Consider the following 26,286-nt stretch of genomic DNA (forward strand, 5'->3'; position numbering starts at 1 on the left):
TGATCTGACTGTTTATTTCGACAAAACAAATCACCTTTTCAACTGTCTAATCATTTTTACCTAAATTCAACGTTGTTAAAAGTTGAGTTTTTGCAATAAGGACTAGCTCTGTTGGGTAAAGGTACGAAAGGAACACAGAGAATATCGCGACATCAAATATTACCGAACGGAACAACACAAAAACGAACTCGACCAAGAATACACTCCAATACATTGGGGCAGATTTTTGTTTAGTAACAGAAGTAAAAGGTGACTGGCGGACAAAGGTTATTAAAGGTCAAAGCAACAGCTAAAAGGGACATGATTTGAGAATACAGTAAATTGCACGGGAGCGAAAAAATAGAATAAAACTGATCCACTGCAAAAACTGGGCAAAATAAACGAAGTGCATGAACACGAAGTCGCACAATAAAGCATTTAGAAAATACCAATTAGGTAAATCAGTAATTTGACGTTATTTTAACGTTAATTCCTTTGTCTTTGAAATTTTCTGAGCGATGTGATGCAAATTTTAGAGAAATCATTAACATTTTTTAGATATCTCTGAAAACGTGAAGTAAAATCAGAAGACTAGAACTTGTGTTGTTGCAAGACTGAAACTTGATGCAAAAAGCACATTATTTCTATGAGAAAATAAGGGAGGCTGGAAAACTTTTTCTTTCAGTATACCTCGCCTTTAGGTAAAGCCCACTATATTAAAAAAATGATCACTGCCAATTGCCATTGAAAAGAAATGATTACATTGGACTTCCTCCATGTTAGAGCGAGTTCAAGCGTATTTCACTAAATCGTACAAAAATGAGCAAAAAACAATAAAATTAGATTTCGACATCAAACTTATGAAAATACAATTTAACAAATAAGTGAAGTGAATTCGAAACAACTGTTTTGCAATAGAAGGATTGCAAGACTTAACAAAAAAAAAAACAACTGTTCTTTGAATAAAGCATTTCGCCATTCACAGATCAATTCAAGCCAAAACCACAAATAAATATAAACCTCTGACGACATCTCGCGGAAAAAAAAGCAATGATTTGAGGTCGCACGAACACTTTACGCTATGAGGTCATTAACTCGATTTTCTAATGTTTGATACTTTCCAATGAGAGTTTGGCTTCTGAGTACACCTGAAAAGCATAAGAGAGATAACACAAAAATCACAGAAACAATCCAAAATCGCTAGATGTAGCGTTTTCAAATGATGTTACAAAACGTAGCCGCCGCAAGGCAACAGCGCCGGCTAACAGCGCTCAAGAGCACGGGGCTGTGTCTTACGCAAGACTCTTAAAGGCATGCCTGAAGGGGGACATGAAGATTGGCTTCCTTGCCTTCCCGTCCACTTAATCTAAAATTTCAACCACCGGGCGTAAGCCTGGATATGACAGAAAAACATTGAACATGCAAAATCTGCAAATTGACATTTAATTTAACCATGATCAAACGTAATTCATTAACGGGTCATGCCACTGCTGATCACATAGAACGGTGAAGAAAAACATGCGAAGACCATTTCCACTAAAAATCATTTGACTCCTGAGTTGTTACGTGACTTGTGGGACATATGAAAGTACTGAGTTGTTACGTGACTTGTGGGACATATGAAAGTACTGAGTTGTTACGTGACTTGTGGGACATATGAAAAGAGTGGAGGATCCCACACAGCAAAATCGGTCATTTTTACATTGATTCAACGTCTGCAGACGTTGAATCCATGTAAAAATGACGGATTTTGTTGTTTTGAGTTGTCGCTGGTGCTACAGTTTTCACTGATACCGGTTATCAAAGTCAATTCAACGAAACGACAACTCACTTCAGTGAAGCGAATATCTTGGAACAATTCCTGGACAAATCTCCTTGTGGTGAGCCGGAAGCTGTACTCGCTCATGATCTTCATGATGTTGTTATAGAGTGAGATCGAGTCAAATAAGTCCGGCTTCTTCTCTTTCATCCTGAGAGTAAAAACTGGATAAGTTCAGATGAAGCTTTCAAGAAAAATAAACTTCAGGTTTTCTCGACAATTTTAACTAATTTACCTTGAACTAAAATACATGCTTATAGCAATTCAACTTCACTTGTCAGCCAAAAAACATTCCTTCGCAAACACATGGCTGTGTGAGACCTATACGCCGCAGGCCGTCAGTGATATGCAAAAAAGAACATGCAGAACAGAACATCACATTGGATTTTAAAAAGACAAATGGAACGAGCATACATGAGCAGTGACGTTTCGTGAGCTTTGATTCCGACGGAACTGGCCAGATTTGAAACGAGTTGGATGATTTCATCATGAACCAGCGCCACGAATTCCTCGCTGCCTGACTCCACGAAGTGGCCGCCTAAATGGAAAAAAGTCTAAACTTAAAGGGCGGGGAAACCCAAATTAACTTTTTGCGAGTTTTTTGTTTCAGCGTGATGTCATTGTGTACAACATGCGTTTTAGCAAAAAAAAATCCAAATTTTGTTGCCCTCGTCTCGCTAAGGCCGCTTTTGTTTGATACCCGTTTGCGAGATCTCGCGCGCATCAAGCTGTGATGCTGTTCGCTGTGACGTCACAATGTACATATAGTTGTGGCCAAAAGTTTAAGACCAGACTTGATTTATGACCATTTTTGCATTACTTCAAAATACTGCATCATATATTGTTTCAGTTGCATCATCTTTATGCATCATCTTATATCTGATGCAGTATTTTAAAGTTATGCAAAAATCGTCATATATCAAGTCTGGTCTTAAACTTTTGGCCACAACTATATGTACCTTGTGACGTCACAGCGAACAGCATCACAGCTTGATGCGCAACGAGACCTCGCAAACGGGTATCAAACAAAAGCGGCCTTAGCGAGACGAGGGCAACAAAATTTGAATTTTTTTATTGCTAAAACGCATGTTGTACACAATGACATCACGCTGAAACAAAAAACTCGCAAAGTTAATTTGGGTTTTCCCGCTCTTTAAAATAACGTCACTCGACGTAGTGGAACGCCAATTTCAAACTCGCTGTCTTGCGCTCGTAATAGTGATGAACGTGAGTCACGTGACCTTACGCTAAACAGCGAAGCTTTGCGTCTAACCAACCTTTTTTACATTGATTCAGCGTTTGCAGAGATGAGGGCTTGCGCAAATCATGGTGCGGTGGATTCCATTGCCTGAGAGCTTGTTCTGACTGTTTGCACCCATACAGAAAATCGATCACTTTTTACATTGATTTGCTGGCTGGGAATTTACTTTCACAGAGCGGTCGCTTGAAAGTTTAGCAATGCAGTCGGAAGATTAGCTTACCAATGAAACAGAAGTCGCTTGCTTCGCTCAGTATGCTGTCTGGTGTTTGAGCGAACGGTGTCGTGGCTGTGGGCTGCATCTTGCCGGACTTGGGCCGCATGATCTCGGCAGTGACGGCGGCACCGAACGTCGACTCATCGAGTCCGCGGAACTTGGGGGCTTGGCGCGCAGTGGAAACTTTTCTTTCTCTCAATGTCTCGGACGCTTCGAGCCGATCTGCTGGATTTCACAATTAGAATATTTTTATGAGTGTACTGTGTAACTCGACTTGTTATTATACATACTGATCGTAATCGGTCTTGCAAACCTCCACTGAAGGGTGTTATTACTGATCTATTGCATATGCAAACAAAATAATAAGTTATTCTTGTAGAAGCAATTGAAACAAACAACTGCGACCTAGTAAGCTCCACATTCAATGTATTGGCAAGATGGGTGTTTTATGAACAAAGAAATGGTGGTATCTTCTGCGCATTTGGCCAATACATCAGTCCTTGAAAAAAGCACTGATTTGTTGGCTGAAATATGTCCAAGAGTGGCACAAAAAAGACAACATGACGAGAGGTGGAAAGCTACAGCGCAGTAAATATTACGTCACGAAGTGGCAAAATAATGGCAAGAAATAACTTTAAATGTGCATTTCACTTCTTTGCCAAAGAATTGAAATTACCTACAACTGACACGTTAGGTAACTTAGCACGCACTGCAACAAAAACCGTAAAATTCTCAATCCTTGAATAACAAAATGTTCAATTTATAAGAGTATATAACTCTGGCAAGTTGGAGTCGTCAGTCATTGCATCCTACATGACCATCACAGGTTCCGCTACAGATCTATTAACTAGGGATAACATTATCTCAAATTGGGATAAACTTATTCAAGCACAGACGGTGCGCTATCACAACTGTCTGCCATGATCAGTGAAGTATATGAAGCAATTGTCGAACTTCACCGTTGTTCGTAGAGTCTCGGAGTCTGAAGCAGCCTTTGGACGAAGACTTTCCAGGCAAATGATTGGTCGGAGGCTGCAAAGCAGAAGTAAATGCGCAAATTTGAACATGACAATGGCAAAAGTTAAGCAGGTTTCAATTAACAAGTGAGCGCTGAGAAAAACACTACAGTCGAATTTTTTAACGCATGGAATACGAGTACACTTCAAGTTAAATGACGCCAAGCATGGTGCGGGCACTAAGGTGGCTGGGAAAACCACAGTGTCAAGTTGTCATGGCCTCGAGACCCTAGGGCAAACTGGATTATTTCACCACTGGATTTCCTTCAACACCTACACCCATGCAATCTATGACGCTATCTGTAGAAGTGAGCGGTGCTTTTAAGCTTTTCAATATTCAACCTGACCGGATGTCGAACCAGGATCGGTTAGTTGGAAGTCTAACACCTTACCCACTCTGCCACCATACCACGACACAACAAAATACATGGGATCAACACACAAAATAAGTACATATAACGTTCAATATAGTCTAATATAAGATAATAACACAAAATAAATTCAACGTATACTTGATGGTACACGACGTAAAGCTATCTACCTTGAATAGGTCAGACAACACAATCGGAATAGCGATGCCAACATATCTAGTGTTTTTGATGATTTCATCCCTTTCTTCAAAAGTTAATAGATCGCTTTGCAGAATTGACCTAAAAAGAAAGTGCAAATATGAACGCATCAGGTCTTGTCGACCTCTCCTTCTTATGACGGGATCATATACTTACTCGTCTGATTGGGAATTTCTACTTTCAGAACTCCGTTTGGATTGCTTTTGTCGGATCAACCTCAAAGCTGCTAAACCTGAAGAAAACAAAGCAAGCAAGCCCATAAAGCGGTCTATCGACGTATGCACAAGATCACACAAAAATTTTATAAAAAGAAGTTTTTAATTAGCTGTAAATCAACAAAAACAATCGAATAAAAAGACACTTTCAAATAGCTTCACAAAACAACAACACATCACTTTCTTTTGTACAACCGGCAGGCACATGTAGATTGTGACAAAGTACTCTCAATGGTAGTTACGGCGTTAGTTTAAGATGTTTTACCATTAAGTACCAGCGAACTTTTCAAGGCGTTAGAACAGATCATAAACAACCTGATTGTGCAGCACACAAATGGCCAAGAACACAACTACCGAAAAAACGATATAATTAAAAAGTTTTCACAGTATTTTAAAGGAGCATTTTCGAATTAATCAGAACTTTCCATAACAATTTTTTTAATGTGGTTGCAAATATATCAACGCTGGACAGTGGACACACTCTTACCTTTAGGAGTGGAAAACCGCCATTGATTTTCATTCACAGTTTCAGGTAATTCTCCAAGAGGAGAAACTATTTCCACGGAAGTGACGTCATCGTATTTAATGGTGGGAGAACTGGTGCGTGACGTGAGTGACGTCACGCACATGGTCGGCGTCGAGTCGATCCCAACGCCGGAGTCTTGCGACACTTGCGTGTTGCCGCGAGCTCTGGATTGCACGTCGCTGAAATGTGCGTCGGGGTCACGGTCGGTTTGCGATGGCTTTGTGTCGTCACGAGCAGCAGAAACGTCACAAATGTTGCAAGTGCTTGTGGATTGACTTGTAGAAACTAGCAGCGCAGGCGGTTTTAACACTGTTTTTGCGTCGATGATTTTGCCGGATGGGATATTTGGATCTTCTGCTTGCAAATTCGAAGCTGCGGTATTCTTGGGATTGGCTTGTAGTGTGTCGCAAGACTGGTTTTGACTGGTGTGATGCAGTTTTGCTCGAAAGGACCTTAACCTGCGCGACGGCAGCGTGTGGAACATCGAGTCCGACGCACTGTCATCGGCATCCACGATTTGAGGCAAGGATCGCGTGCGTTTGGCGTCTTTACATCCGGGATACTCGGCTCTCATGCCCTGGCGCGGAGTCGAAGAGTTGTTGCAAGTTTGTCCGCTTTCAAAATGCGACTGCGTTCTTGGCCGGTCTAAACTGGTGCTTGACAGCATCGAGCTGGTTTGACCCGAGTTATTCGTGTTCCACAAAGAAACATCGGCTTTGAGTGTGTTGTCCTTCTCGCTGTCCGAAATCTCGGTCGAGTTCAAATACTTGGAATCGCTATCTTGGATCATCTCCGACGACACCTGGCTGTGACCGGACATGTCGACTGTCTTGAGGGTGTCGACTGAGTTCGTCGACGACGAGGCCAAGGTAGTTGAGCTGATGCGACAACTACTGCGAACAATATCTACTTGAGGTTGAAGCTGAACTGGAAACGACTCTGGCGATCCCGGGTGCTTTTGTTCAGCGGCTTCAAGCATGGTCGGTTGATCGGACACGTATCCAGACGAGCTGTCGTCCTGATGGTTGCTCAGCACCTGTCAAGCAGCAATGACCTTAAGTAGAAATTTTTGCACTCCAATAAATCATTAAGGAATTACGAAACATTTATTTTTGGACAAAGAAAGGCCACTCTGCAATCATTCTTCTTGCTTGGCATCCTACGACGCACTACAGTGACTGAAAAATTGGTCTTTCATTCGCTGTCTAGCCTCGCGTGTTGCGTCTTGAGAACAAGGCATTGGTCAAAGAATGCCTGTTAAGTCAAGATAACAGCGCACACAGACGAGTCTTGTAAGCCTTGTTCTAACCTTTTAGGTTTCGACCTCTATGAGAGTAAATAAGCCATAATTGAAAAGACTTGAGCTATCGCAAAGTGTATTCACTATTTCAAATACTCACAAAGTTTGATCCACCGCCTACAGACTTGCTGCGGCGATTTCGTGAAAATATATCTGTGAAAAGAAACATTACAAATGAATCGATGTGCAGGAACGATAACCATGTTTCAGCCAACATGTACAGTTTTACTTAGTTGAGCTTGGCCCTTAATGATAGGTTTTCGCATGAAACGCATGAAGCTTGACAGGCAGAATAAACAACAAAACAGCAGTAAAACCTCTTCTCAAGCAATCAGCTAGCAGACAGATACGACTTTCCTAAAGAACAATATACAAAACATTTTTACCAAAGTAACCATAAAGGCGATCTTTAAACTTCTGCTTTGAAGGTGTCACGTTGAGTTGAAGATTGGGTCCCAGTGTCTTGGTTCGCCGGTCAATGGTTCTCGTTGGAGACAAAGTTGCTGTTTTGTTGTTGCGGAGACCAAACTCCATCGCGACTCCTTCGAATGTGTTCTTGTCGAATGAACGTGACGGGCTCGGCGTTTTAGCGTAAAGAAGGTTAGAAGACGCCAATGAACCTTTAATGCAAAATTAAATTAATAAAACATAAAAGCAACAAGAGGTGGGTAAACAAGCGCGAAGCAGAATTCAAATAAAAGAGGCCACAAGATAATTGCTGACTTACAACACAAAAAATTGCTGACTCACCGGTGTCAAGATCGAAAACGCTCGACCGCGAACTAACGTTGGATGTGGACAAAGTAGATTTGGATGGACTTGCCAAATAAGGTCTGTCATCCGCTGACGAGCCCTTCTCGCCACGCCGAGCTGCAATAATGGAAATTTAAAATTATTTTCAAACGGCAACCCTTATGTCCAATATTCCATCAACTAAGTTTGTTTTAAATATCCAATAAACCGTATCGAAACAAATTTCATGAGATTTTCTGTAATTTTATTCCTTGTCACGTGGCAGACTCAACATCGATCGTATTTCCACAAAACGTCTACGCACAGTAGTCTCACATATTATGCTTTCTTTCAACATGCTCAGCACTGAGTACATAACACAAAATTTACCTTTCTTTTTCTTGAAGCTAGACCCTGACTCGGAGCCGGTAGCTCTGCTAGAGGCCCGAGATCTAGAAGACCGACTCGATTTTAACCCATCGACTGATGAAGACATAGTGGCATCCGACGAGGAGCTGAGGTTGGATAGGCTTCCTAGAGGACTTTTTCTAAAAAGTCATCAGAGCTTTGTTAGTGTAATGTCTGCTCAGTGCTCATTAATATATTTTTGTGAATTAGACTGAAACATGCATGTTTGAATAAGGACAGTAAACACTTTTTTGTCGAATTTCAGTGGGGACCCCCTGGAATTGTTAGGTTGCATCTAAAAACCCAACAAACCAAATCTGAGCACGTTTGGTTCAGTATTAACCGTGCAACGTCAATTTGAAAAATTAGATTTTGGTTAAAATTTTCGAAATTTTTTTTACCCCCCCCCCCCCCCTGAAAAAAAAACATTTTTTTAACTTTTTTTGCATTGCTTGCAATGGAATAGCTGTAAATAAACCTGTTGACAGTTTAAAAGCGAGTAGTCATGGTATAAATGTCACATTTTAACAATAGTTGTGAGGTTGTTTTATGCAAAAGATGGCTTTTTTGCATGTTTTCATGAACTTTGGATAAGTTGTTGAATGTTGATATAATTGTGTGAATATTAACTGCACTATTTTTTTGATCTTTGACATCACGAGATCATTGTGAGTTGTCTCTCTCTTGTATAACATTATGTTGAACTTCAAGTCTTGTGTGTAGCTGATAAGCTGCAGTCAACTAATCTTTTTGATTTTCTCATTAACAAAGATTTGTAATAAGTGATAGCTAGAGTTTGTTCCTGATTGCATAATTACTGTAGAGTGCTGTAATTCTTCAAATTTGTTTACCTGCTGCCATGCATTCAACACGTTCAAAAGATGTGGAAGTATTTTTAATCGGAGAGCCCAAAGATCAACCATTCTCTCTCAGTTACAATTGCCAACAAAGAGAGCTGTTTTACAAAAGTTTTTTTTTTCTATTTAAAAATTCAGAGAAAGCCAAGACAGGATGCTGTGGCCACTACATGCAGTGAGGTTGAATTCCTGTGGAAAAAGATCTCTGGAGGATCCACACCTGAATATCCCTGTTTTCAGACCAAGAAAACAATCAAAGTAAAACTGAACAAACTGTGGAACGAGCACAGGAAAATTGAAGCACAGGCTTGTGAACATCCCAAACAAGGTAATACGAGAAAAGATCGGTTTGGCGCTGATTTGGATACCCTTTTTGATATAGCAAAAGCAAATTTTAAAGAAAAACTTAATGAAGAAGACTATGCTTTCGTGAAAGATCAACAAGGCCAGCGAAAGTCTACATTTGGATGCAAAGCTAAAGCATTGGAAAAACGCCTTCTACGGAAAAGAGCAGAAGAAGTTGAACTGGGAATGAAAAACAAATCGGTGAAGGAGATGGAAGTATTAAATTCTGTGGAGACTGACCTTGATTTCCTAAGCAGCAGTGATACTGATGCCAGTTCAAGCTGTGTGAGCAGAGAAGATTGGGAAGGTACATCCAACATCCCAGCGAAACCACAATCTGTTTCCTTAGAAGTGCCAAGGCAGATAACTAAACTGCCACAAGTCATAGCAGCTGCTGATCGCCATAAGATCTCAAGTAATGCAGCCAAAACATCATTTAATGCATTACTTGCGATCTTATGGCGATTCAAATTTCCTGTGCTCGTTCCACAGTTTGTTCACTTTTAGTTTGATTGTTTTCTTGGTCTGAAAACAGGAATATTCAGGTGTGGATCCTCCAGAGATCTTTTTCCACAGGAATTCAATCTCACTGCATGTAGTGGCTACAGCATCCTGTCTTGGCTTTTTCTGAATTTTCAAATAAAAAAGAAACCTTTGTAAAACAGCTCTCTTTGTTGGCAATTGTAACTGAGAGAGAATGGTTGATCTTTGGGCTCTCCGATTAAAAATACTTCCACATCTTTTGAACGTGTGGAATGCATGGCAGCAGGTGAACAAATTTGCAGAACTACAGCACTGTACAGTAATTATGCAATCAGGAACAAACTCTAGCTATCACTTATTACAAATCTTTGTTCTAGTATAATATCTAAATGAGAAAATCAAAAAGATTAGTTGACTGCAGCTTTCAGTTACACACAACACTTGAAGTTCAACATAATGTTATACAAGAGAGAGACAACTCACAATGATCTGTGATGTCAAAGATCAAAAAAATAGTGCAGTTAATATTCACACAATTATATCAACATTCAACCACTTATCCGAAGTTCATGAAAACATGCAAAAAAGCCATTTTTCGCATAAAACAACCTCACAACTATTGCCAAAATGTGACATTTATACTATGACTACTCGCTTTTAAACTGTCAACAGGTTTATTTACAGCTATTCCATTGCAAGCAATGCAAAAAAAATTGAAAAAAAATTTTTTTTGTCAGGGGGGGGGGGGGGGGGTAAAAACAATTTCGAAAATTTTAACCAAAATCTAAATTTTCAAATTGACGTTGCACGGTTAATACTGAACCAAACGTGCTCAGATTTGGTTTGTTGGGTTTTTAGATGCAACCTAACAATTCCAGGGGGTCCCCACTGAAATTCGAGAAAAAAGTGTTTTTTTGAACAACCCTAAAGGACAGTGATGATGTGTATTTTGAGAACTAGCGCATGTTATTCGAGTGACAAAAAACGTAGAAGTAAATTAAACTAATTGCCATACATCCGAATAAAAGATTCCATACTTCCAGAACTAAAACGCATGAAAAGATGTCACTTCTAACAAATCGTCTTCCAATTTTTTAACCCTTTGCGGTCCAACGTCATCCCTGAGATGACATCATGTCGCAGCAGCCATACCAAGCCCAACTGCTTGTATAGGCTGTGCGAGAGAATCAGGCAGCGAGAAGAAAGTCCTTTTTTCTGTAGCGACTTTTATCTAGCGGTTGAATTCTTTTATTGTAGTTTTTGATGCTTTGCTGCTTTATGTTTTGTGAAATAAAACTGCTTTTTCAGCATCGCAAAAGGAGTTGTGTTACTTGGATGTTATAAATTGGCCTCAGTTGTAAATATTGACTCCATAGTGCATACCAATTTGATCGAATGCAATATTATAGTTTAACAGCAAAGAAACCTACTTGGTAGCTCAACACAAACCACATTTTATTACAAAAAGTTTTTTGGTTTTGTTACAATGACTATGTAGTAATTGTAGTATGCACTATGCAGCACTAAATTGCATCGTAGAACTACCGTGTTCTAATGTGAAATGTGCGAAAGTTCACCTGAACTGCATCCTGGAGGCTGTTTCAAAAAGTAGCATACTGCTAAAAACTACAAAGATTGAATCTTAGACAAACATATGACGATGACTGAATCAACGTGTAGTCACTAGTCAGGTTTCTTTGTAAAAGCGCAACATTTTGTTGCTATATTGTTTGATTTTACAATAATCGTATCCATGTGCGACAAAAACCTATACAAGGTTACAAGTGACAAAAATTAAGGTTAGCTTACAGCATGCATATATCTGCAGTTGAAAGTATCTTTTTATGATTTTTTTTATTTAATACATATTGATATCTAGAAATGTGGGTAAAATGTTTCAACTATGTCGGATTTTTGCGGTTTATTTATAAACCAAAAATCGCTAAAATTCTTTGCATATTTGAAAAGGTAATGGAAAAACAAACCGGTTTCATGTTTTCAGACTTGTTGTAGTGTTAATGGTTCGAAACTTACAACTTGTCAAGTAAAGCACCAAAAAAGCTGTTACAAACTGCACGAGATAGAAAAAAAAGCGGACCTGCTGGCGTAGACGCGACAAAGCAAAGCGGACCGCAAAGGATCAAGTGTCTGAGCCAAACTGAAAACGTAACTTTTTTCAGAAACCACAACAGTTGATTATTATAAACTAACTGAAACGAAAGACACCTTACGATATAAGCACAAACCAGTTAAGCAATTTGTATGCTTATGAATCCGTAACTTGTATTCTCATCAAGAGAAGTTTAAAAACTGAAAATGAGACGCAACATGAAAATAGTCCTGGGAAGCCTGTGACTACAAGCAACCCGAAATCTGAATAAATATAATCTTTTATGAATTCTTACGTTGGTTGAGGATTGGACACAGTAGACCATTGAGATGAGGACGAAATTGATGTGCTAAGCGGATTACGAGTCATTCGGGGGGTGACTATGGGCTGTGGAGGGGTCATGTGACCATTATCCCTTGCGTTGTCCGTTTCACTGACCACGTTAAGAACACTCTGAAAAGCATGAATATTTCCAGGTCAATTCCACGTGTAGTTGTTGACTAGATACAGAGCGATGCAGAAATAAGCCTCTGAGTGAGACATCCACCTTGGAAACGAAGCCAGGCAGTGGGCACAGAAGCAGAGCCGAACGACGTTTATGCGTGGACCCTGATTGAAAAGACATAAGTGCCAGCTCGTCAGCCTGTAAGCGATCATATCCCAGACACTAAATCAGTCGTTTTTTGCATTGATTTAACGTCTGCAGACGTTAAATCAATGGAAAAAACGACTGATTTGGTGTATGAGGCTACGGCTATTTCACAATCGCATAAGAACGTATGCCAAATCAATACTCTTTTGGTTTCTCTTTAACAGAAATGTAAACATTTTTGATCTCAAAAACCCATTGAGATTATGATCACACTATATGTAGTACACCTAAAGTGATTGCACGGCATGCAACGTGATCTTGCCTGTAGCTGCTAGCCGATTGTTGCATTGATGCAACAAACCGTACGTGCTTAACAGTAGCTTGGTAGTCAACCTAACGTCAGGTTGTCTGTTTTGTTAGTATACGTATCTTTGTTAAATGGAGGTTTAATGCATGTTTTTGTTTTCTAGACACTTTCGTTATAAGTTAGTTTAAGCTTTTAACAAAGCAAATACAATGTACAGAATAGTTTCATTTCACACTTTTCGTACATATCTTCACACAGATACTAAAACAGCATAGAAAACAGTCATAAGACAACAGAGGCTACAACACCGAACCAGCGCGTAATTTACCTGGTAACCGAGTTGTTGGAGCGCCTCCACTCCAGGAATGGTTTGGGCAATAGCGCAAAGGCAGTATACGCACGTGCCCCGTATCGATGACACTGGAGATTCACATGCGAGCTTCGTAATTAGAGGTAACGCTTCACAAGTTTTCAGCAAGGAAAGGCCATATACTGTTGAACCTATATGAGCCTGTAAAGAAATCCACATGCTTGATTTGTGTTGGTTGGCTCGACAAAAAGCTACAATAGGAATTGTGAACAACATTTAAAAACAAAACAGAAAATAACTTCACAACCATGTATTTTACATTGTACAAGCCAAAAAGTTGTTATGGAAAACAAATAGGAACGAGAAAATATTGCACAAATGTTATTTTCAGAGAAGATTTCTGTAGAAATCTTCATTTACTTAAGCATGAAAACGTAGAAGAAATAAAATCTATAGTGTAACAACAAAATACTTTTCCTCATACCAGCGCCCACAAGTAGCTCTTGATCTTGAGGGAATGAGAGCTTTTGTTATCTTCCTCCATTTTCGACCGGTCCTCTTTCAGACGTACGGGCATTCCATTCTCCTCTGAAATGAGCCGCTTCAATGCTTCGGTGCACAGTCTCGGTATGTTCTCCCTCTCTACCACAGCAGCACCTTCCTCGTGCCTGCACAACTCTCCGTACAAGTGAGCTGGGAGGTAGACGGACTGGCGGGTTTTTCTAAAGCAACATATGATTGGAAGGTTTGAACCTGCCGAAAAGATCACATTCACTTGCAGTCATTCACTGTGAGGTGAAAACGGGAAACTCGTATAACATGTAAATTTTGAGATATAGGCAAATTCTGCAAAATTTTATACAAATTTCTTACTTTTTGTTTGTTTAAAGAGTGTTTTACAGGAGTGATGGTGCACTGTGTTACTTAGCAGGACCATGCAAATGGTGGCCTAAGCCCTAAGTCATAAAAAACTGGATGTCCTGTCCCAGCCAACAAGTCAGTCTTATTTTGCATTGATTCAACGTTTTTGCGTATGTAATCAATGTAAAAAATAACTGATTTGCTGACTGAGGTAGGGTCACTACCTGTTGCCGCTCCTCCGCACGAATCCGTCTTCTTTGTTCGCTTTTTCATAAGTAGTCAGTGACAACTTGAGTAGATCTTCCACATGGAGAACATATCTGTCGTTATATTCCGCCCACCATCTAAGGAAAAAATCAACTACAATCACCAAGTGTACAAAATCCGTTCATTTTGCTTTACATTGATGCAACGTTTGCAGACGTTGAATCAATGCAAAAAAGATGGATTTCGCAACCTGGACAAATGCCTTTTGTTCATCGTAAAATTATGTTAGCAAATGTAAGCTTAACACTATACAAATAAGAGTTTCACTCGCTCTACATAGCAAAAGTTACACAAGAAACTAAAAACAGCGTAAAAAAAGTTGCAGTTCTTACCGCTTCAGCTCTCTGTTGAGGTACTTGTTGTGCGACAAATAGGCGAATCCTTGTGGCTCCGACATAAACCTGCACACCAAGATGGCACCACGCTCGCCCAAGTGTAGAAGTGTGGGGCGCAGACTGACCACGGCGTGGAGATAATTCTGCGGAGATAACACAAAATTAAACCTCACTTTAATTTTGTAAAGCATTTATGGCAGCGTCCCAGACAGCAAAATCCACCATCTTTCACATTGATTCAACGTTTGCAGACGTTGAACAATGTAAAAAAGATGGATTTTGCTGTCTGGGGTTCTTGATCAAGACTGTGTTTGGAAAGTTCACTTACCCGGTCATCGCAAGCTTCGTGCAAGATATCCAAGGCCTCGCAAGCGACCTCGTTGCTTTTGTCGAAGAGTTGCGTCGTCAGAAACTCGGTGCCCCAGCGCAGGAATCCTGGACAGTTCGAACGCAACAAGACTCGAAGAAATCCGGTCGCATACAAACGAGAAGACTGAATGGAAATATTGACAGCTCGTTGTTTACTATGGGTTGGATTGTTTAAGAGAAAATGGTTTTGTAACATTGCAGCAACGTACCTCATTGCAAGTCGTGAGTACTTTTCCCAACACCATCTTAGCGGGACTATCTTCGCTGTAATGGAGACTTGAAACCAATAAACGTACAAGATTTTCATGAGTGTCTTCCGATGCCAATCCCATGAAGCTGCAATAAAAACAAAATTAATTTATGAAATATTCCAAAAATCTACATAAGTTTCAATAATAAGAAATCGTTGATCACAAATGAGCACAAAATCTGTGAGCTACTCACTAATGGTAGACTTTGCAATGGCCAAGGATCACATCCCCTCTTGGATGGAAAGACAAAGCCCCGAGAATTAGGAAGTATTCCCGACTGCAGGTAACAGCCAGCGACCCGGATGCCTTGCTGTAATTGGTCGCGTCTCCGCTCACCTGAAAAACGCGTAAAGAACATCAGCACGAGTTTTAGACCAGCACCACATTGGTGATGTGTACGGTGGCGTTCAGCGCTTGCGAGACGAAAGTTACAACTTCCGCGTTTTATGTTGAGTTAAAAAAAAATTGTCCAATAACTCTCCATTTACTGTCCGATTGCACTGTTTTTATTTTGTCGTAGGCTTAAGTCCAGTACTTAAGGATTTAGATAAGGTGGACGGGAAGACAAGGAAGATAATCTTCGTGTCTAAGGCTGTTCTTCAGGTCTAACGAAAAACTGTTTGGCCGTATGTAATATTAATAAGAAAAAAAAAAAGTTTAACGTTACTAGGGTTGCCAGGCTTACTTTAGGTAGACTCTCAACGATATCGACGATCAGGTTTTTGAGGACCCTCTGACCTTCCTCGTCGGAGAAGAGCAGGACACGGACCATGTAGATCGCGGTTTGGACAAACTTCCTACAAAGATCGTCGCATTACTTTTGTCATTATTGTTAAACAACAAAACTAAACCATAAATTATGCCAGATTATTTCATTATTTCAAACTCAGCCATTCATTTGTTTACACGTCTTTAATTTCTGAATCTTATCCCAGTTAGATAAAGGTTCTCTAGAGTCTAGACGGAAAAATGATGTAAAATAATGGCAACTTTTTCTCGCTCACATAAAAACCAATCGCGTTGCGTTGAAAACTTGGTCAGGGCGAAATCTTTGGTCCAATACTCACTTGTTTTCTGTGCACTTCCCGTCCTTGGACAAGTCGAGAGTGCTGAATAGTTTGCTGGAAGGTTGGTAGAAGAAAGTCAATCGTCTGTAAAATCTCCTCAGTCCGTCATCAGCACCGACAGCCCGGAGGAAGGCCATGGAAGGAGGAGAGATGAAGAGACACTGAAGAGCTTCCCAATCCCACTCTCGGTGGTCTTTCATGGTCAAAACCTGAAGATTAGATAAGTGTTGATGACATTCAAAATCTTGCATGCATTTTGCACTGAAAGTATATTACCAAAACATTGTTATAATGTATTGATGGGCGCATGACCAGGAAAACTGATTGAATTTTTAATTAAAATCAAAGAATATTATTCAATGTGAACGTTGCGGAACAGCAATAAAGCAGGCAAAGTAACACAAAGTTGCCGATAGCATTATCTCTATACAAATTTACTTCAGTGTTGTCAGTTTACATACTCTCTGCCAATAAAACAACTATTTATTTTTTCCACTGCGAAGAATTTCAACTAACAATATTTCCACTGGAAAGAATTTCGACCTGTCAATTTTGTTATCAGGGTATGCGTCAGTGGTTCAAAGCTTCTGCAAGTATGCAAAACTGTCAAAAAGCTTGTGAACATGACTTCCCGGTAGAAAGATGGAATTCACATTGAACTTGTCCAACTTAAACAGAACATTCACACTAAATCGAGCAGCTGTACAGCGCCACAAACTTTGGTGTTCTTGAGAGCAATCAGAGAGTTGTCCTCGGAAAAATCTCGAATCAGGTTCAGCGAACGATTCCGCTTCAAAATGGAAAAGGATCCGGCGGAAAACGAATCCGCCGAGTTGGTTGTGCTTGATCGAGACCTTGCCATCAATGCATTGAGAGGCAGAGATGACCTGGAAAGAATCAAGACGTTTGCAAACGTTGAATCAATGTTAAAAACAGGGTTGAGAAAAAACCCAGCTTTTTTGGGTTTTATTTAAAAAAGATGTAAAAAAGGTAGATTCATGCTTATTTCACCTCAAATACTACTTTTTACCAATGAAGTGCCTCTCACTCACAGTACATGCTGGCATAACTCAATAAAATAATGGCACTAGGGCTGTTTAACTATGAGGCCTTCTTGCATAAATGAGTTTTAGTGTAGTACAAAGTGGCATTACTTGATTTTTGTGTACAGAAACATCCACTGTGTTTTCAATTTATCCTTGGAAATTTCCTTTACAATCACATCCTTAAGTCCTAATTTGAAGTTTGTTTTAAGTACATTGTAGTACTTTGGTTCATTTTTTAAATTTTCTGATAAAAATTGGACAAATATGATGCTCTGTTTTTTTTTATGGGTTTTGGGTTTTTTTGGGTCGGGTAAAATACCGACAACCCTGTTTAAAAAGGAACTGATTTGCAGGCTGGGTTACGTAATTTGTGAAAATGGTACCTGCAATGTCCCATTCAATCGATTGCTTTAAATTAAAAAAAAAGAGAAAAGTTGTTTAAAGATTGACCCATTGCATGGCGGTATCCTTGACCGGCACCGCTGTTCTATGGCAACAGAAAAAAAACTGGACTTGTTTACCAACTTGCTGTTTATTCAAAATGCAGTCGACAAATTTGTTTACTTTGATGACGAAAGTTTCATATCCTTGTCCACTACACGCTTGTGCAAATAAACTTTGTGAAAAACATCACGTGATATCAACTTTAGCCAGGTGATAATGTTTCTACGTACATGGTGTTTTTATTGAATACAGCCATGTGCTGTACAATAGACAGTTTGAGAGAAGTTGCGCAGACAGCCAGCCGAGTTAACTATTACCGGAAATTCTATTTCCCTCATTCAACGCTTAGCGTTTGGCAAAAACAAATTTCAGTGACGTGAGATTTTTGTTATGGTACGATCAAGAAGAGGGCAACTTTTTGACAACGTACAACTTGACTAGACCAGGGGTTCTTAACAAACGAAGCACGCACCACTAAGGGTGCGAGACCTGTTCCTAAGGGTGCGGGGATGCTGAATCATTAGGATTAGTTATAATATGACGTAAGAAGCAATGTTTTTTTACCAGGTGTCAACTAACATTTTGAACTGAAGCCATCTATTATTTTAATCAGTCATTTTAGAAAGGGGTGCGACAACTGGTTGGTGATTTCAAGGTCGGGCCAACAAGGAGAAAGGACAAGAACCACTTGGGTACACAACTACACATTGACAGTATTTATCAGGTGAGGAGGAAGCTAGCCATCGCCATCATTGTTGAAGACAATATATACAATATACATATACACTAAATGCGGTGAACAAGTTGCCACATTGCTATAGCTTAAGAAAAATCACTATCACAAACTACCCTTGCACTAGTCAGCCCTTTTTTCACACGGATTCAACATCTGCAGACAACATTTGTGCTTTTTATATCGTTTGCACGTTGCTTGTGGTTGAAATGATGCAAAAAATTGAAACCTTTGCTGGTCTTCTGGACGCGAAGTTCGTTATGTAAAAACCATACAAAGACATTAGACAAAATATACAAGGACACACAAAGCAACTAGAAAGCTGTGTAAGTATCCTTGAGCACTCACTTGGTGGAGGAATGGTAGGAATTGTCGGTTGTGAGGTGGCTGAGATACAGGCTGTGTGGTTTCGGTGGATTGTTGTGCATCAGGTGGACTTCCTGCAGACGTTTTACTGTGAGGTTTATCCTTCTGTAATATAACATATGTTGTCTTAATGTTGTGGTGTGGCATGAAGGTGATCCAGAAATAGAGCGTAAATATCTGGCTTGTTGTTTTGCTATGAGAAATATTGAACAGTACCCCGCAGTAATTTGCAAGTCTGATATATATATTAAAAAAGCAGTTTTCAAAAACTATTCTTTGTGTTTTAATAGAAAAGAAAAGGAGGAAAGAAAAAGATATAATTTGTAAGAAACAAAAGTCACTGCGTATGCATCACACTCACAATAAGTTAACTACGAGTTTCCGACATCAAAATATTGATAAATATGAGACAAAAACTCAAGCAACTGACTGGCTTTCTTCCATTGATGTGTTCACGGAATTGTTCTTGAGAAGATGGGGAAGATGCCATTGCCACGAAGAGTCGCCGTTGGAAGGAAGCAAGCGACCGGCAAGGTGCAGAATCGAACCGAGGACTATGGTTGCGCTCACGGATGAGCAAGGGTCAGTAGAGGTGGCCACCCGACTAAGTGTCTACAGAAATAAAAAATAAACTTTACACTCTAGTTTTGAGATCACTGTAATTAAACTTCAGGACCAAAACCTGCAGACAAAACTGTGTTTTTTCCACATTCTTGTTGCAAAAACTGAATGTAAATAAGATATTTTGGCTTAAAAACTAATCCTTTTTACATAAGTTGGCTGAGATTGTTAATGGAAGTTTGGTAGTACTTTTTTTTCTTTTCTTAAAAAAAAGAGAATTGTCACAGTAATAACTAGTGATGCACCGGAAGCAACAATTTGGCAGGAGGCAGGATGTTCCGGCTAGAAAATGTCAATATCGTTTGTTAATATCTAATGTTTAACCAAGTGGTCGTTGGCAGCAGCTTTAACAGGGAAATTTAGATGGTACTTTTGGACTCGTGATGATTTTAGAGGCCCGTAACCATTCCACGAAGCCTAACAACTTGAAGAAATCACCTCGTATTTTTGGATAAGGTGCGTAGCGTTTATCTTAAAAGTGCATGAATGTGAGGCCTGAGAGTCTCATTGGCACCGGGCCCAAATTATCCTCTCAACAACCCTGGTTTTTGGTACACCACTCTCATCAAGCAGTAAAGCGAAAACCAGCACTCTTTAAGAAGGTGCTTTACGGCAATGCTTTAGGGTCCTTTGAAAGGTTCACTTAGGAGTAAACATTTGGGTAAATTTCAAATTTGGATGTGTTTTCTATCCACCTGATGCAGCATTGTTTTAAAGATATTGAAGATTTTTGATTGACTTCTTTGAACCCATTTTCATCTTACATATATACATTTAAGACCAATGTTACAGCCAACATGTGTAATTGTGTATTCATTATCTCAATGATACATTAAATAGAATTTATCCAAGTTTATAAACTCGACCACAGCCACACAAACTGTTAGTTCACACACTTCCGACTCCGGCCAAGCCACTATCCCCTCCGGCCCGAAACCGTTACCGTAGTTGAAAAAAGTGGCCAGAGCCGGAAGTTGTTCCATCACTAGTAATAACATAGAAGAAACGTTGATATCCGATTAAGAGTTATAGCAAAGTCCACCTCCAACAAGCCAGCTTGAAGAAAACTTGACAAAATAATGGAAATGTGGCAATCCACGAGGTCAGGACGGGACACAGATCGAACGGGGAGGATGGATTTTGCTTCGGCGACTACAAAACCTTCCGACAATCTCCAGTTGTCCCGAAAATGTCCTGGAGCTGGAGGAGAAAAATGTTGATCAGAAAAATCCTGATTTTGCATCCGGGATTGCATATAACTTTAATTATACTGCATTTTCATCAACAACAAAACATTTCAAACTATACTTTTCTATTACGAGTTTTGCAATTTCTTATATTACAAGGAAACAGAAGCACTTTAGATTCATAGAAGCTAATTCCTCGTCTCACCTGCGACATTGAGAGCAACCTTAAAGTCATCCGCCCACACAAGCTCGTTGAAATAAAACAAATCGCATATGACTGATAGAATTCCCCTCTGCAATGTTAACGTATAAACTTGGGAGAGAAGTACTTTCATTGTACAATGGTCATAATAGAGTATTATACCACGAAATAATTGAGTTGAAACACTAATGAAACCAACAACAGCAGAACAAGCTCGAAAGCTTTCACCGCAGCACTGCACCCTTATCAAGAAAAAATAATTAAAGTTATTCTGGAGAAAAAAAACATTACTAACGTATTAAACCATTAGTAAATAATATTAAAGCAACAACTTTGAGATACATTGCATTTAAAATGAAAATTAATGTTGAAGAAATGGAATAAATACGATTTAATGCCCAATTTTAAAAAGTAAACCTAAACCACGTTCACATAGACATGTGCATTTTTGAAGCACTTATTTTGACATATTCGAAACATTCTGATAGAAAGCCGACTAGGCCTACCTCAACTGCCCCAAAGCTCAGCTAGCAAAAATTGAACTCGGTTTTGATCGCTCCGTGTTGATACAAGAATCGTAAATTACTTTTCTTCAGAATATATCAACATTCCACATAGATAAAGCACAGAGTCTCACCCTAACAGCATCATTTGGAAGAAGAAGAGCATCCACAAATGACTTGATCATGTCTTTGGAATTGCAGACGTGAAGTAAACCGGACCACGTACGGAGCAAGGACACGAGAGCCATCTTGCTGGCTTGGAATCTCATTTCCAACTCTTCCCTGTTCACGTAAAAATTATGTCATAATTTGTATAAGTTTCATTACATGCTGATTCATCCAGCGAAGAAACTTTCCCTTTCATCCATCGTTGCAACGTCCGGTTAAGTTGAAGTGATGTAAGGGGCAACTTAAGTGTGCATCTCTCCGCACAGAATGACAGTTTTAAGCATTTCGTAATCGTACACCTATTGAACACACGCTGTACAAAAAGGTATTGCACAAAAAACAATTAGTCGTTTTCGTTCATCGGATGTATTTTGTATCATATCACCAACTAAGCAAAAATCTATTAAATCAAACTAAAAAAGCAAACAATTTAGGGAGCATTTTGTGCTCACTAATATGGATAAATTGCCCTATATCGCGACTTTATTTTGTAGAGAAAGTATTCTGAGAGCAATAGCTTGTCTTTTCTTCTACACCATAGAAACAGGCGATCTAATTCTATGATTCGGATGCACCAACAGCAACAGTACTTTTATTAAACGGCCAATTAAGCCATTCGCTTTATTAGTTAATATGAGGATCAGTGATCGGCGATTTTAACTAGCAGATAATAATGGTTGGTGTGTGAAAAAAGTCTACAAATTAAAATTCCTAATCCGTGGATTTTCGTAATCCACGAATGATCCATTGTTAATGCATCCAACCCTAGATGTTGAAAACATACTTTAATTTCGAATCCTCAACGTCAGGATGGAGTCTGTAATTGAGCTCAGTATAAGGGGCAAATGCCGGGCTTAAGTCCAACAGCGGTTTGTACCATTGTCTGAAAGTAAAAAAAAGTCCATAACATTCTCACGCCAATCATAGGGTAAGATTTGTCGATTGAAAAAAAAGACTTTCAAATTAACAAAAACAACTAATTTTATTGATATAACAAAAACGCTCCTCAAAGAATGATTCTTTAAGAGTTGTAATATGAAAAACAAGCTAAAAAACAGTAGAAAATCGCAGCATCACAGTCACCTCAGTGAAGGGTGGTTTATAATGTGCATTAGACTAAGACATAAACACTCGTTGATTCTTTGGTACATGTGGCATTCCAGAACAGCATTGATCAGCGCTAGAACTCCGTTGCATCGCACAACCAGCCAGGGCTGGAGGAGAGCTGAACAAGACGAGAACTGATTATTATGATATACAAGAGGCGCTCATTTCAGAGATGTTTTCTGCAAAATTACATATTCTGAGCCTCATAAAACAGCGACACACTGACTCCAACACCATTCGTCATTGCATATGACTAAGGAACTGTGTTCCGAAAGCGAGTGCAAACCACCACTACCATAGCAAAAACATCAGGCTAAAACAGGTTGTTAATATAGACGTTCGTGAAGTAAAATTACATATATACATCTTTGTAGTTAAAAAAATACTAATGAAAACGACAGGCTATAATGCAGAGAGCATCGATTTTAGTTCTCAAAATTGTGATGAGTCTCACTTTGATCTTGCAAAACACAACTTTTCGTTCAATGAAGTGAAAGCAATCCTTACCAAGTTCGCACAAAACGGCAAGACAAGTTCTATAGACACGATCTCGCTCTTCTGCGCCATCTAGTGACACGGAAACAACACATGCGATGAGGGAAAGTGGCACGATCGGGTCTGTGCTACTGTTGCTGTTCTTTTTTCGCTTCAAGTGCGCCAGTTTCCGAATCAAGCGGACAGCCTGTATTCTTTCTACTTCGTTGAAGTGACTTATATCGAGACACCTAACAAGTTGACATCATATCTAGGTTAAAGTAGGTTACATCCAATTTAAGACACACATGCACAATTGCACGTATCTTTAAGGCAAGGAGATAGCAAAATACAATGATAAATGTGGTTTTGCATGCTATCGGTAGCAATCTTGTGAGTAAAGCATTCTTTACAATTGCTCATTACATAATAACAACTTTATAATTAGAAACAGGTGAGGCTGCAACCACTTCTAAACATATAGCTTAAAGCATTACTCAATTTCTATCTCGTACCTTGGACTTTACATTGCTATGCAAAACTAATCACAGCAAATGAAAATCCAACTCACTTAGTTACAAGATAGTCGAGGTGTAAATCGATAAAAACTTGTTTGGCTTGATGGTCGTTAATGAGGTAGCGAAGCACACGGACGCCTGCAGCCCTCACTTCCTTCACGTCCGACACTAATGTGTTCTTTAAACTGAAAGCACACAGAAATAGGCATTATTTTTGAGCAATTTAGTTCATCAATTGAAACTCTGACAACTGTTTTTAAAAACAAACAAGAAAAACTTTATTTCCATCATTACAACCAACCACTTACCAGGTCATGATGATTTTCATAGGAATATCTATGAATGTGTTATCGGGAAGGCTGCATAAGAGCTGAAAAACAAAACGACTGACTTAGTGATTGATGCAATGTTGGGAACTAAGCGCAAACCAAGACATAAAAAAGTGACGACCATCGCCATCTTTTCAAATGATTTTTGCTAGAAATAATGTGAACTTTAAATTATTTCTGATTCAACATGAAATATTTTGGAAATCGAAATTGGTTGTAACGGTTTAGAATCAGAAGAATCTTCGAACACGAGTAGCTTCTTCTTGAAGCCTCTGAGGCGGGTGGTCTATACTCACACTATGTTAATGTTTGTCTGCACGACAATGAAACGCTATCAGAGAGCAGAGTGTCATCTGAATTATCCAATATAATTTTATGATGTATGGTAGTAAACGATTTATGTGGATGAATATGTTTCAGCAACTTTTTAGCAACTGCGCAGTGCAAGTTGTAAGAATAAAAGAAAAACGAAGCCAGAACTGATTAATAATTATTGTGATATGCCATTTTAAGGAAAGTTGAGCAACAACGTTGTGTAAAATTGTAATGGCTGTGAAACCATCGTTTGATTTACCAGAGATTGCAATAACTTTTTGAATATCATCTATTTATCACCTATAAAATAATGACAGTGATATGTGAAAAAGCACAAAAAATCAATATTCATTATTCACCCTGCATTGACACACACATTTTTACAAGCAGGTGCAAGTAAATGAAAATTTTAACAAAAGCAATACACAATAACAAAACTGAAGATATGTGAAAGATGAGGATTTCCAGCCGTTCCAGACTGAAACCATAAAAGTGAAAGGATCATCTCACCAACACCATACAAATTACCTATCTCAGTTCTAAAAAAATCTATAAATAAAATAACATTTCACACACATTCTTTTTCAATTAAATAAACTTACTTTTACAAAGTTATTTAGATGACCTAACTTTCTTGATGTTGAAACCCCTTGTTGGCTACATATATTTTGAAGAATTTCTTTTAAAATGTCATTGGGATCTGTGAATAAAAACATACGTATGTTGTACACAAAATATACAATTAATAATTAGAATTGTGGAAGTAGACTACTATTATATCTTAAATTATATATAAATTAAAAAAACAAAAACTTACACACACCAGAATATTAATTATTATCAATATAAAGTAATAAAACAGCAGCAAGATAATCATATTTTTATACCTCGAGTTAAGTCCAGGGGTACACTATCTTCACCATGGTCTGACCTCCCTGAAATTCAACAAGAAGTGTCACCACTCTGCTTCATAGATTATATGAAATATTTTGTTTGAGTAAGCTTCATTAAAAAAGCAATACTTGTGTGATAAAAGTTTAAAGTAGCATTGGGTGCAACTGCAGAAGTGAACCCTTTTATTGATATTATGACACCATTGCTAGAACAAATATTCTAAACCTATGTTGCATAATAATATAAGTTTAGGATTATTAGCTATGTACATCTTACCAACATATACATAGTTGAACATAAGAATTTTTAAGAAGATATCCTTCTCATACATTATTACAAATAAACACTAGTACCGGTGTCTGATATATTGCGTGTAAAGCACGTGCTTAATTTGTCTTATCATCAAGTCATTTATATGAAAAATATTTAAAATGCACAGAACTATCACTTAATAGCAGGCTAGTAGTTCAATCTAACAAGTTATTTATGAATATGATACAATTGATACATTAATAAGCTTGGCTCAGTTTATTTAATATAATACACAAATAAACAGCTTTAATCATATAATCTTACTTTTAAACACTAAAATATCAATCTTCAATATGCAATTGTGCATTGAAGGCTAAGCAAGTTAGAAATATGAGATTTGATGAATGAATAAAATATATACTTCAAAAAATACACAATATATTTAATCACATTGACATTTTTCAGTCTTACCAGTGGTTCAGTTTTAAGATATACGGAAGGATTTGCTTAATAAATCCACCTTGGTGCCAAGCGATTGTGGATTTAATAAGCGATGAATACTATATCATACTTTAAAATGTTAATCATTAAAAATTCATCTCAAAACACATTGGATTTAATACACGGATGGATTTATTAAGTGAATTCTCCTATATATACTCAATAAACAAACATCAATACTGTAATTGTAATCATGTACAGGCCTACAGGGTTAGACTAGTGTTCAGCTGAGAGCATCTAATTTTTCATTAAAAGGTTACAAAGGGCCTAAACTAGATTTTACCACTTCCACTGCGTCCGCTACGAATCCTTAAACTCCTGATTCTCTTTGAGGTGGCAGGATTTAGCCCTATATTAGATGCCATCACAGACTTGAAGAGTAAGATCTCATGGATAATTCATAGGCATGCTGAATCAACTTTTTAAGTTTTTA

General features: G+C 38.6%; 1 protein-coding gene across 2 annotated transcripts; it reads right to left on the reverse strand.

Annotated features, from left to right (window-relative positions):
* Positions 1-26,286, reverse strand: LOC145778591 (rapamycin-insensitive companion of mTOR-like). Of its 2 annotated transcripts, none has more exons than XM_082590111.1 (36): positions 26,137-26,286; positions 25,094-25,141; positions 24,809-24,906; positions 23,871-23,932; positions 23,616-23,747; positions 23,078-23,295; positions 22,547-22,688; positions 22,248-22,346; positions 21,430-21,577; positions 20,796-20,883; positions 20,446-20,603; positions 19,213-19,394; positions 18,765-18,887; positions 16,912-17,080; positions 16,194-16,402; positions 15,812-15,923; positions 15,320-15,462; positions 15,085-15,211; positions 14,835-14,999; positions 14,504-14,649; positions 14,129-14,248; positions 13,528-13,765; positions 13,062-13,244; positions 12,130-12,287; positions 8,022-8,179; positions 7,650-7,769; positions 7,286-7,519; positions 7,000-7,052; positions 5,561-6,635; positions 5,015-5,090; positions 4,831-4,939; positions 4,233-4,305; positions 3,280-3,495; positions 2,213-2,336; positions 1,811-1,949; positions 1-1,127 (listed from the first exon to the last, which is right to left on the reverse strand). In XM_082590111.1, the coding sequence occupies exons 1-36, from the start codon at positions 26,216-26,218 to the stop codon at positions 1,083-1,085; spliced, it is 5,772 nt and encodes a 1,923-aa protein (XP_082446237.1). In that variant the 5' UTR covers positions 26,219-26,286; the 3' UTR covers positions 1-1,082. The 2 variants fall into 2 exon arrangements, with proteins under 2 accessions (XP_082446237.1, XP_082446236.1); XM_082590110.1 differs by having other exon boundaries at positions 3,280-3,498.

Source organism: Aplidium turbinatum, chromosome 10 (genome assembly GCF_918807975.1).
Source record: "Aplidium turbinatum chromosome 10, kaAplTurb1.1, whole genome shotgun sequence".
Taxonomy (NCBI): domain Eukaryota; kingdom Metazoa; phylum Chordata; class Ascidiacea; order Aplousobranchia; family Polyclinidae; genus Aplidium; species Aplidium turbinatum.